The 13,639-nt window shown below is 43.1% G+C and overlaps 1 protein-coding gene across 2 annotated transcripts in view; it reads right to left on the bottom strand.

Annotated features, from left to right (window-relative positions):
* ltk (leukocyte receptor tyrosine kinase) overlaps positions 1-13,639 on the bottom strand; it is a 163,708-nt gene that overhangs the window by 16,810 nt on the left and 133,259 nt on the right. For both annotated transcript variants that reach the window (XM_055640866.1, XM_055640865.1), the window contains 5 exons: positions 11,518-11,704; positions 4,558-4,648; positions 3,033-3,097; positions 2,094-2,235; positions 516-613 (listed from right to left, as the gene is read on the bottom strand). In XM_055640866.1, the coding sequence (XP_055496841.1) occupies positions 516-613; positions 2,094-2,235; positions 3,033-3,097; positions 4,558-4,648; positions 11,518-11,704 (583 nt within the window). The remainder of the gene's footprint in view (positions 1-515; positions 614-2,093; positions 2,236-3,032; positions 3,098-4,557; positions 4,649-11,517; positions 11,705-13,639) is intronic.

Below are 13,639 nucleotides of genomic sequence, written 5' to 3' on the forward strand. Positions count from 1 at the left end.
AATCTATTTCTGCCACAGGTCTTGGAACAAAGTAGTCTTTATATGGAGTCTGGTACCAGGCCTGTCAGCAATGTGGGCTGCACAACAGAATGAACTGAGTGTAATTGGGGCCCTAATGATGGGAATGCCATCCTGGGAGAGGATGCTGACATTAATTTGTCCATTCTTCCAGCGAGTTGGAAGGCTTTCGTAAGTTTGGTGGTATCTTTGTAGTGCCTTGACTGCAGGTCGTCCAGCGCTCAGAGGTGGTGAGGGATAACTAGTGTCCAGATGACCTTGGGATTTGTGTCAGCTCTCAAGTCTTATCTTCAAAACTGCTTTTCTCAATTGGCCACAGGCAAAAATAATGAGCATAGCTGTGGTAATAACAATAGCTGTAACTACCTGTTCAAAAAAAGTACAACTTCACTAGTCATAAAGCAAAAACAACTGGTATATATTTAATTAAAACAAAATCCAATTTCCTCAACTTGATAATGATTCTGTAAACTAACATCATTAGTATCATTGCCAACCTGTGAATGAAGTGGTTGTCTTCCATATATTTGCAACCACAAGCAATATCCTTGGCCATGCACAGAAGGTCCAGCATTGTCAATGGGGATGTGTGTGCCTGAAATAAAGAAATAAGTGACACTGGTGTGGGTGATGTGGTTCGTTATATTTAATTCATTGTGAGAATGAGAAACCTTTAAAAAAATGTCCTCACGTCAGCCAAAATTAGGTCTTGTTTTTGGATAAATGAGTCTAGCAATAACTCGGAGTGAGGCTATTTGTTCTATGATCATAAGTCCCAAGGATATCATTAGGTTAAAGAGTATCTGGATAGTTTAGTTCAGAGATACAGCGCGGAAACGGGGCCTTTAGCCCATCGTGTCCGCACCGACCAGCGATTCACGCACATTAGCACCAACCTACACACATTAGGGACAATCTTTTACTTTTATACTAAGCCAGATACTTGATGCATTTCTGAAGAAATATAAATGAAAAGCAGAGATATATGCTAAGCTTGTTTATGTTTAGAACATATGTTCACTAAAGGACAGAGAGGCATTCGTGAAGGTGCAGGGAACATTTTACAAGGAAACAGAATAAAAAATTATAATCAGAAAATCTGAAAAGGCTGGGTCCTGGGAAAATAGCCTTCAGAATGATGAAGCTTGGTGCATATGCGCCTTTAGAATTATGAAGTGGGTTGGTTGAACAAAAATGAAGGTGTTTACTTTTGTGGAGAAGATCAAAAAACAGTTGTAGGAAGGAACTGCAGATGCTAGTTTAAACCAAAGATAGACACAAAATGCTGGAGTAACTCAGCGGGACAGGTAGCATCTCTAGATAGAAGGAATGGGTAATGTTTTGGGTCAAGACCCTTCTTCAGACTTGGGTTGGCTGTGTTGAAAATGCTATGTAAATGTGACTGCACATTATATGCACACTACTTCATAAACGAGACCAGAGTTTCCTTTCCAGTGATGGGACCACAAATGTAAGTCAGCTGTTGAAGCAGGAGTCGGGTAATAATCATTGAGTCTGTCATTGCTTGGTTTTAGTTATATTTTCTAATACATATTATATCCCACCTTAATGGATCCCTGCATCACGGAGCATCACAATTGACTCATTCCCAAGAACCAGTTTGATCCTGAATACACTCACTTGCTATTAGGGAAGAATGTAATTTATGTTAAATGAATGTGTCACATGAGGCAGGCTGTAAAGTGGAGGAGATTAATGATGTATAGAGTATAGAATGATACAGTGTGGAAACAGGCCCTTCAGCCCAACTTGCCCACACTGGCCAACATGCCCCAGCTACATTAGTCCCACCTGCCTGCGTTTGGTCCATATCCCTCCAAACCTGTCCCATCCATGTACCTGTCTAACTTTATTAAACTTTGGGATAGTCCCAGCCTCAATTACCTCCTCTGGCAGTTTTTTTCCACACACCCACCACCCTTTGTGTGAACTGTGTGAAACATGACTGGCCATGTTTGTGTTTGTCTGTCTACTATTCAAGCCAGATGTAATCAGTCACCCACTTCATAGTGGCAAAGTGAAGGACCCACGCAAGAAACATTGGGAGTATTTACTTTTGTGCTTACAGCCTTCGGCCTGTTTTCTCTGAGAAAAGTCTTCATGTCTCCTTCCGACATGAGTTCCAGCAAGATAAATCGAGGTAGGGCTTGTAGACTCACACCAATACACTGCACAATGTTCTGATGGTTAAACTTGCTGTTAGAGTGAATAAATAAATAATATATAGTCAATGTACAAAAGAGCATTGAGTACTAAATCAATATGTGGTGATAAAATATCTTATGTGACTCCCATCTTCCAGTAAAGAAGGGGATTCACAGCTCTAGTGTAATTTTTATTCTGATTGAATTTATTATTTATTTGGATTAATTTTGCAGAAAATGTTGATGAATAGCTTATAAATACATTCATACAGCTAATCCCATTTTACCAATGGTGTGTAACCAGAAGACAAATTTACAGCTATTTAGCAAAAGAACTGAGAATAATTATTTTTATCGTAATAAAAATGATTGTGATCGGGCGGGATTGCTTTGCTCAATGGGATGTTGAAGCCAATGCTTCCTAAAAAGGAAAATAGGTGTATGTCTGATAAAAAACGAAAACAAACTAAGAGCTGCAGTTGGTTGGGAGATGTTCTGTCAAGGCAGAAAATACAGGAATGAAATTTGCGTAAAACAAGTCAAAATTAAATTTTAGAACAAAGTACAAGTTTGGGAGTAGGTTGATAGGCTATATCTTTTTGGTGAGGAAGAGCATTTCAGAAATAAGCTTCTTAAATATAGGATGCATTTAATGAACATAATTCGCAATCTGACTGGATGAGACAGTAGGAGAAAGAAGAGGGGGGTAAGACCGAATGTTCACCTTCCCCCTTTGAATTTACTCTTTATTCCTAGTTATCCTTCGCTAATTTACCACCAGTGTCCCATTCAATTGTAAAATGTTCTAAACCATCAAGGAATGAGAAAAGCACACAAATTGTCAGTTACCTAATAATCAATGCCTCCATCAGGAAATCCATTTCATCTTGTTCGGAGCAGATTTCTGGAAGAGTCTGTGATTGGAAGCAAATGAGTGCAGCAGCATGTTAGCATTGAAGAGTTAGGAATGCATGAACCTAATGACAAGAATGGACCATGGACTCATTTATTTCCATCCTCATCCAAACTTTTATTTGATGCCCTTAATTTTCAAAACCTTGAAGCTCAGTCTTGAGCATTTATAGTCTACTAAAATAAGATAATTACACAGATTCACAATCTATGTTAAGAATCTTCTCATTTAGGTATTAAATAACTAATTTCATATCTTGAGACTAGGGCTTCATTGAGGTATACAATCATACAGCACAGAAACAGGGCCTCAGCACACTATGTCCACACTGATCACTGATCTCACCTTTATTAATCCCATTTACCTCCATTTGATCCATAACTTTCTATATTTTGCCGATTCATGTGCTTGTCTAGGTGTCTCTTTGATGTAGGGAGAGTACCTGCTTCTACTACCTCCTCAAGCAACTTTTTGCAGATCCCAACCATTCTCACTGTGAATCAATTCACTCTCAGCTCCCTTTTAAACATCCTATATCTCAAGCTAACTTTTGGCCATGTAATCATAACCATTTATCGATTCATTTGATTCATCATTCCCTCACTTTCGAAAATGTTTTCTCATATTTGCTGCCAAAGTGGCTAATTTCACATTTTCACGAGGATGAACTAAGGGAAGGACTTGAACTTTATTTCGCCTTCCATCACAGTGAGGAACATGTAGGAGTCACTGTGGTGGATGTTCATGTTAAAATGTGTGTTTGAGTGATCTGTTACTTTTAATTGTATGACTGACCTGGCCAATGAAATTCATCGTATGTTGCAAAACATACTTGGCGAATAAAGTGTGATTCTGATTCTGATTCTGATTTCCCCATATCATGTCCCACCTGTCACCTCATTTGAATTCTGGAGGATAAGTTTTCTCACACAGTGGGTGATGAATATCTGGAATGAGCTGCCCGTGAAGTGGTGGAGGCAGTTACAATAACAATGCTTAATGTACCTGTTGACAGGTACATGGATAGGGGAGGAATATTGACCAAATGTGGACAAATGGAATTAGCCTAGATAGTGGGTTGATGTGGATTGAGAGGGTCCTTTTCTATGCTCTACATTTCTTACATTCCATGTAATGAATTGTAAGTAGCTCACCTATTATTACGTGCAATCTTTTAGTTGCATCCTACGGATCCAAAAATCACTTTTTTATTTTAAGTTTCATTTTCATTTCTCACTGACCAATCCTTAATAAACCCAAGATAGACACAAAATGTTGGAATAACTCAGCAGGACAGGCGGCATCTCTGGAGAGAAGGAATGGCTGATTTCGGGTCAAGACCCTTCTTCAGACCTTAATAAACCCAAATGGATTACACTTAATCTCCTGTTTGAAGCTAGTTTATAAAAGTAATCGCCATCCTTCCATCAGACGAGGAGGTTGGGAAGGTCCATCACTAACCTTGATTGCCACTTGTAAAGGGATGGATTCGCCGCCGATTCCAACCACTTGGCCCTCGTACACTTCACCAAATGCACCGTGTCCAAGAGCCCTAGGAAATAAAGTGTGAACTTTATTATGCTGGGTTAAGCTTGGCAAACGTACCTTTTTACAAGTTGCATTTTAGCTACATTGACAAACACAATATGTGGACGGAAAGAATTTCACAGAGAGTCTGGAGTTTACCCTCAGATCAAGTTGGCCATCTCGGCCGACATCCATCTTTGAGCAGATGCTCTCTAATCCAAAGTTTACATTCCTTTTATATTATTCTTTATCAACCTTTCCCACCCGTTATTTCTGCCCACATTTGCTGTGACTACATAGAATAAGGTTAGTTGTCTTTATTGTTCTATGCTCTAATGTGCTATTTGCTACATTTGCATTTCAATCAGATATTTACAGTGATAAGTTCCCACCCTGGAGTCGGTATACTGGTTGCTATGTGGTATCTAGGCATGGTTCACTTGAGTTCATTTTTAGCTCGCAGCAAATGGATGAAGCTGATATTAGCCATTTCCGAACTTGTTTCCAGTGAACCATGTTGCCCTGCCGTGCGTATTATGCCACAGTGTCCCTTTACACATTAGACCAGAACCTCGCAGTCTTATGTGTGGAGCCAGGGTGAGGCGTACCCTGTGGACACTACAAGACAATCTACCGCACCTTTGGGTTCCCCTCAACATGATTTCACATCCATTTAATTGCAATGAACAGAGGATTATCGGCCACAACCTCCCGATCTGACCTCTCAGCAGAACTTTTTGCAATTTCATCAAGGCGTTCTCTCTTGACTCGCTGCGACATGGTCTCAAGCACAGGCAAGGTCATGTTCATATATTTTAGGAGCAGAATTCGGCAATTCAGCCCATCAAGTATATTCATTCAATCATGGCTGATCTATCTTTCCCTCTCAACCCCATTCTCCTGCCAACTCATAACCCCATCATCACTGACGACTTCCTTGTATCCTTCATCAGCCACGTGCTCGTCCCTTTCACACCCGCAACTTTCTGTGTTAGGTCCTGGTTCTAAGCAAGCTGACCTCCAGCAGATATCTAGTTGATACCTCACCCCCGGGACGTGGTAAATTGTGAGTGGTGTATGAATCTGCTGTCTTCTCCAGCAGGATGAAGGGGCGGTGCATTCATGCTGTCACCACTGGCATACTGAAGGGCCTGTCCCACCTTCCCGAGTTATTCACGAATTCTCCCGAGTTTTCAAACTCGCAGTATGTTCCTAACGAGTCCGTAGGAGTCCGTGGATATATCTTAGCAGCTCGTTATGCCAGCCATGGGTACTCGGAGCATCAGGTAAGTCGGGACATTTTTTCACCATGATGAAAAAAGTCCACGAGTAAAGGAATAGCCCCGAGTACCTACGGCTGGCATAACGAGCCGCTACGTATATCCACGGACTCCTACAGCCTCCTACGGACTCGTTACAAACATTCTGCGAGTTTTAAAACTCGGGGGAATTCGTAAATAACTCGGGAAAGTGGGACAGGCCCTTAACAGCGGCCTTGCAGTTACAGTTTGAACATTCAGAACAGACCACCACCATCACTACAACATATTGTCCAAATCAGAGCCTAGAGCTGCTGTGAGGCATTGCACAACCAAATGGAACCTCTTCCACTGCAGAGTAACAACTGCACACTGGTAAAACACTGTTTAAAAGGATAGACACACGGAGGGCAGCATCTAAGTCTATGCACACAGATGATGAGTCACTGACTCAACACCTTTAATCTGGTTTGGATGTTAAGAATGCTTTGCTTGGATATGGCTTTCATGTTTTGTTGCACAACCAGCCATAGAAAGAATCGCAGAAGAATCAGGGAACAATATCAGTACGAGGTTACTGGTTATTATTGGTAAACCCGTATCTTTCAGTTTAGTTTTGTTTAGAGATACAGCGCAGAAGCAGGTCCTTTGGCCCACCGAGTCCACGCCGATCAGCGATCCTCGTGCACTAACACTATTCTACACACACAAGGAACAATTTATGATTATACCAAGACAATTAACCTGTACGCCTTTGGAGTGTGGGAGAAAACTGAAGATCTCAGAGAAAACCCATGCAGGTCACGGGGAGAACGTAAAAATTCCAAACAGACAAGCACCTGTAGTCAGGGTCGAACCCAGGTTTCTAGCACCAAATGGCACTAGCTCTACCGCTGCACCACCGTGGCTTAATTTCACAGAAGTGCATTCAATTGGGCATTGAATTCATCCACACTGTGTCTCGTGCATTACATTAGGGCTGCTAACATTGGGTGAGAGTTGAGAGTGAGAAATTGCGAGACCAAGCCTGAGGGAACGTAGCAACGGGGGGGGGGGGGGGGGGGGGGGAGGGGGGGGGGGGGGGGGGGGGGGGGGGATAGGGTGTGGGGGGGGGGGGGTGCCCCCTCCCATTGGTACGAAGCTTGCATTTTTCAGCTTGAAATTGTGCAATCTAGTGCATACTGTAGCGAGTCTGTTAACTTACACTTGAATGAAATATTTATGCTTTAAATTGGATTAGCTATGAATAAGGTTAGGCTAAATTACATTCCTAATTACATTCCACAGTAGAGCCAGGCTCTGATCGGCAGGTGCAGCACATGAATGATCTTAGTGTATTCATGTATGGAAATCAGATTATAATTAAACACTTGGCCCATGTTGACCAACCTGGATCTCACTGCACACCTGGTACTACTCCTGACCCTGACTCTAGTTGCATACCTTCTCTCATTCCTGACCCCGAGTCCAGCCTTACACCTGGCCCCTATTCTACCCTGATCATTGCTGCTTACCTGCTTAGGTTCCCAGTGCTGAACACTCCCATTGTCCCAGCTTTGACTGCACACCTAGTACTATTCCAAACCTTGACTCTGGATGCACACTTGGTCTTGCTCCTAGCCCCTCTGCACTGACAATATATCTGCCCCACACATAAAGCCCCATATCTGACCCCCTGGACTTAACCTATTACATTCAAGTCCACAGGTGCTTATCTAATGCAGTAATCTTTTATGGGGAACTTCACGGACCAAATTTTGTATAACAAAATTTGCTACATCCATTGGCTCCCTTGTTGTCCAACATGCTAGTTACTTCGTCAAATGTAATCAATCGGGTTGAACACAATTTCTCATCCATAAAATTATATTCACTCAGCTGTATAAGTATTCTGTTGCCATTTCCTTCATTTTCCTAACAAACTGTCTTGAAGTCATTTTCACCCCCAATATTTTCAGTATTTTGCTGTCTTCCTTTCAGCTTGGACTTTTCCGAAATGCAAAGTTCAATAATTATATATTTAAGCAATAATATTCTATTTAATGTGGATCTTTAGAGTACATAATATTTTCTGTGGTATTCATAAACACAACATTGATAAAAAATATCTTTGTTTTGATTGCACCTACCAACATATCTTTGTTTTGATTGCACCTACCAACAGGTACCATACATTATTATATTTCAATTAATATGTATCGAGGGCAATTTTTTGTTCCAATGCTTTCCATTCCCAATTACTTTTACATTGAAGTGATTGAAATACAAGTGAAGTTTAAATGGCATCAGAAAAATGAAACCTCCGGAATGGATGATATTCATTACATGGTTGGAGTCAGTATCAGCACAATTACTATATTAAACTTTGAATCTTCAGATGTCCTGGTTCAAACTAAAACTAGAGACAAATAATAACCTCCTCACACATTCTCCTGCATGCATCTCTGTCAATCCTTTAAAATATGCCCCCTCTTTGAACAAGCTCTAAAACATCACATCTGAATCAGTTTCCATCTGATTACACTCCTTGAAAATGTTCATCTATGTGTTCAATTAATAAAACGAGATTGGGACATTTATATTCAACCTGTCAAATGAATTGGGGGGGAGAGGGGGGCTAGAAATAGTTAGTGAGGTAAACAAACATGATAGTTGAGTGGCAAATGACAACAGTGCTACCTTCCCAATATTTAACTGAAGGAAATAATGTTGTGAGACAGAGTCTGACACCTTGCATGTCATTTTAATATTACACTTATCCCATCCCCCTGGATATTCCGGATTAATACATTAATGTTTTGTCAACTAATTACAAATCAGGCTAATTACAAATCAATAACATCAGCCAACTCCGAAACACGAAGTGCCGAGCATTGGGATCCAGACATCACGGATAACTGGCCTCAGTTCCCCGCTCACATCTGGCAGTGCTCTCCGTTAGTGGGGGGGCCTGAGCGACCACTGATCACTGACGTTGATGATACCCAGCAAGGGATTGGAGCAACCAAGTAGGGGGAGGGTGGTAGTGACTTTGTGAAACTTGATGTATTAAAATCATGTTTTAGTGAATTGTAGAAGTATGATTTCAATGTTTTTTGTTTGAAGCATTTTTAAGAGGTAACTTTTTAAGGGGTAACTTTTTCCACACAAAGGGTGGTGGGTGAATGGAACAAGCTGCCAGAGGAGGTAGTTGAGGCAGGGACTATCCCAACATTTAAGAAACAGTTAGACTGATATATGGATAGGACAGGTTTGGAGGGATATGGACCAAAAGCAGGAAGTGTAGCTGGGACATGTTGGCGGGTGTGGGCAAGTTGGGCCAAAGGGCCTGTTTTCACACTGTATCACTATGACTACATTATTCCTCCACTATGCATGAATACTTCCAAATCAAGTGGTCGGGTTTATTGCCATATAAGCAAAGAAACATAGAAAATAGGTGCAGGAATAGGCCATTCGGCCCTTCGAGCCAGCACTGCCATTCAATATGATCATGGCTGTTCATCTAAAATCAATACCTCTTTTCTGGTTTTTCCCCATATCCCTTGATTTCGCTAGCCCCAAGAGCTAAATGTAACTCTCTCTTGAAAACATCCAGTAAATTGGCCTCCACTGCCTTCTGTGGCAGGGAATTCCACAGATTCACAACTCTCTGTGTGAAGAAAGTTTGTCCTCATCTCAGTCCTAACTGGCCTATCCCTTATTCTTAAACTGTGACCCCTGGTTCTGAACTCCCCCAACATCGGGAACATTTCTCCTGCAATTACAGTAAGTGAAAATCTAATAGGAAAGCAGGATGCTTTCTCCAACCACCCATTTGAAGTCCACTATCTTCCACCGCTTCTACCCAGTGCTTGGTACTTACTTCCAGCAGCTACTGGTTGTCCTCCAGGATGCACAGAGCCGCAGCCTGATCCATGCCGGTCACCTGGGTGAATTCGGCGCAGAGACTCTCACGGCAGCGGCGCAACGCATCCGACGCCTCCGACGGCTTGGGACTCTTACACTGAGGCTGCTCCATGGCTGGAGCTGCAGCATGTGACTCGCCAGCCCAGCAAACACTCGCCAGCCCCAACTCCCCGTCCGCATCTGTTCCCGCTGCTGCTTCTGCGTCCATCCCCCCCCCCCGCCCCGGATCTCCAACACCCGCTGCCCGTGCAGTTGATATTAGTTTTGAAATTCTCGTTGATGATCAGCGTGAGAAATTCTGTGATCAGCATGAGAGTGTGAGAATTGGGCAAAATGCATGATTCCCACGCTCAATACGTGAGAGTTGTCAGCTCTGCATTATGTAATTCATGGAAGATCTCAATCAAACATTCAGCACTGCAACAAGACACATGGATCTGCAGATGCTGGAATCTTGCATGGAAACCAAGTGCTGGAGTAACTCAGATGGTCAAGCAACATCTCTGGCGTACATGGATAGGCAGCATTTTGGGACAGGATCCTTCTTCAGACTGTTTGTGTTAGGGGGGAGAAAGCTGGAATAGAGGTGTGGGCAGGAAAAAGCCTGGTGATTGATATGTGGATACATGCGAGAGGGTGTTTGAAGTGGCTGAGGAGTGAACAAAGGCCAGAAGGGAAAAGGAGACAATAGGGAATCTGACCACTAAGGGTGTCAGAGTGCTTCTGAATACCAAGTTGTAGTTACATTTCTCTATTCATTTTATGCGAGAGTTCAGTTGTGAAAACAACCTGCTCTACACTTGAGCAACTCTACACAAGTCGATCATCATTCACCTGATCTGGAGTTCATCGAAGGATTCTCATGGCTTAGTCGTCCTCCACAACCCATATCCTTTCCACACAACTTGAGATGATACCAATCACAACCAGAAATTAATTAACTGCAGTAACATAGACTGTAATTTCAATCTTTGCATCTTTTTAAATCTATGCATGCATTTAACTTTGCTTGAAATAGTTTGTAATTTAGTATAAAATTATTCGGGACATCTAATGACGTTCTGGTATTGTTTTCTCAGCAGATGAGATGGGGTTAAATCTGGGACGTCTTTTGATTGAGTGAAAAAGGAGAAACAGTTTTTGCTAGCAGGTAATTTGATAATTTGTGGTCAAATATTTAAGGTATTTTGCATTGGATTTGGGTGAGGTGGAAGGCAAGTTACTGTGATATGTTGTGCTCTGCCTCAGTGATTAGAGGATGTAGCTTCAATAACTTCCAGCAGGAATAAAAATAAATATAGAGAGACTATGAGGAAAGCACACTCGATGTAGCATCATTTAGTTTGGAGATAATAGCATGGAAACAGGCCGCATACCACTGAGCCCATTCTGAACATCGATCACCCATTCATACTAGCTCTATGTTATCCAACTATCCCATCTACTCCCTTCACACTAGAGGCAATTTACAGGGGCCAACTAACCTACACACCCACCTGTTTTGGGAATGTGGGAGGAAACTGGAGCACCCAGAGGAAACCCACGTAGTCATGAGGAGAACATGCAGACTCCGCACAGACAGCACCCCGAGATCACAATCGAACCCAGGTCTCTGGGGCTGTGAGACAGTAGCTTCACCAGCTGCACCACTGTGCCACCAGAATGGGTTGAATAACTTATGGTGCTGCAGGAGTCGTTGATTCTTGGCAACCCTGGTTTCACCCACCTCAGCAAGGAGATGTTTCTTCTGGGAACCTCCCTCAGCTCGTTGAGTGAGGCCACCTTTCCAGCGAAGCAGTAATTCGGGTTGTAATCCGTCATGATGGTCGAAGTCCTGATCTTGCTCAGCTTGTACTCTGAACTCTGCAGCTTCACCCTCACTGCCGCCAACCTGTTGTTCTTGCGATAGTAAACTGCCATGGGACCAAGAGAACAATCAGTCAGGGGCTGACCTGCATTCCGGTCTTGTACCAGACACACCATGCAGTTTATAAAGACTGAGAGGACACAAAATGCTGGAGTAACTCAATGGGTCAAGCGGCAACTGTAGAGAACATGGACAGGCGACATTCCGGGTTGGGACCCTTATTCAGAAGCAAGGGGGGGGGGGGGGGTGCTAGGGCAGCAGGAACTCTTGTCTCCTCTCCTGTCTCCTAGCTTTCTTCCCCCCCCCCCTTCTCTTTAATCAGCCTAAACATGGCTCCCAGCCCGAAACGTCACCTGTCCATGTTCTCCAGAGATGTTGCCTGACTTTTGCTGAGCTACTCCAGCACCTTATGTCCTTATATGTAAAGCAGCAGCTGCCGTTCCTTGTTTCTACAACTCAGGCAGGCTGACAGGTTGATACACCTTCATACAGGCGATGCATCGACAAGTACAGATCCGTGCACTAAGCTGAGGTTGCAGTTTGCAAGGCCTGTGCAGCTGTTCCGGGCTTGCATCCACGTTTAATGCCCTAGGTTTTCTGAATTACAGCAGTAACTCCAAAAATATTTGACTGGCTGCAAGCGATCTTGGCTGTCCCAAGGGTTGTAAAGGGTGGTGTGTACATTACAGATCCTCCCCTTTTGTTCTCTCTTTCAACACAAACAACAACAGATCCCTGAATACTTAAGAGCTCTAATCTAGAGAAACCACTTCCTTACGAGTCCTGCGGCTTGGTGGATGAGTTCATCAGCTGTTTGGTGGCAGTGCCACTGATTTGGAATATTGCAGGTTAATCCCACGTCATCAACCAACATTGCAGGAGAAGGAAACCCTGGGCAGACTAGTTGTCGTAATGCCCCTGTCCCACTTAGGAAACCTGAACGGAAACCTCTGGAGACCTTGAGCCCCACCCAAGGTTCCCGTGAGGTTCCCGGAGGTTTTTGTCAGTCTCCCTAATGGTCGAAAGTGGTTTCCGCGTAGTCGAAGCTTCTTCTATGTTCCGACGATTGTTTCAAAAAATTCAAAACCGGCCTCGACTAAAAATAGGTTGCCGTTTTAAAAGTCGGTAATTCTTTAGTCGAAGCCGGTTGCGATGCTAGTTGAAGATGGGTGCCAGAGGTTGCAGGTAGTGGAAGGTAAGACCTCCCCTGGTGGAATAAAACTGGGTGAAAAAAAGGTTAATATTAACATAAGCATGTGACCTCTGTCATTCCTGGGCGTGCTCAATCATAGTTGCAGAGTTATTTTAGCAGAGAAAAGTTTTATTTCTTACAATAAAAGCCTCCCAGGTTCTTTTAAAAATCATTCTGAACCATGAGAGCAGGGAAGGAACAAGTTAGGTGGATGTTACTAAAAGAACATCTACTGCTGTCAGCAGCAGCCCTTTTGCTTCATCAGCCTGAATGAGCTGAAGGAAACTGTGGATCCCCTGCTGGTAAAAAAGGAGACCTATATGAGGAAGCATAGCCATCACACTCCGCTATTTGGCATCAGGGGACTCTTACAAGAGCCTCAGCTACAACTTTCTTGTAGCCCACAACACTATCAGTAAGATTGTACGAGAGACCTGTCAGGCAATCATTGACGTATATGGGGATAATGTAATCGACTGCCCCAGAACACCAAATGATTGTAAGAGTCCCCTGATGCCAAATAGCGGAGTGTGATGGCTAGGCGCAGTCCTCATATAGGTCTCCTTTTTTGCCAGCAGGGGGCCCACAGTTTCCTTCAGCTCATTAAACAGCTCAGGTGTGATTCGTATAAAGTTTTTGAATGCAGACAAATCCTCCTCTTGCAGCACATTCATCAGGTTATCATACTGTCCAAGCATCAATCTTCTTTGCAAGAAGGGCTTCATCCACTGACACCTCTTCCTCTGCTTCCTCTTCACCCTTGTTCTTTCCCTTCTCCCTTTCTTAAAA

This window comes from Leucoraja erinacea, chromosome 9 (assembly GCF_028641065.1).
Source record: "Leucoraja erinacea ecotype New England chromosome 9, Leri_hhj_1, whole genome shotgun sequence".
NCBI lineage: Eukaryota > Metazoa > Chordata > Chondrichthyes > Rajiformes > Rajidae > Leucoraja > Leucoraja erinaceus.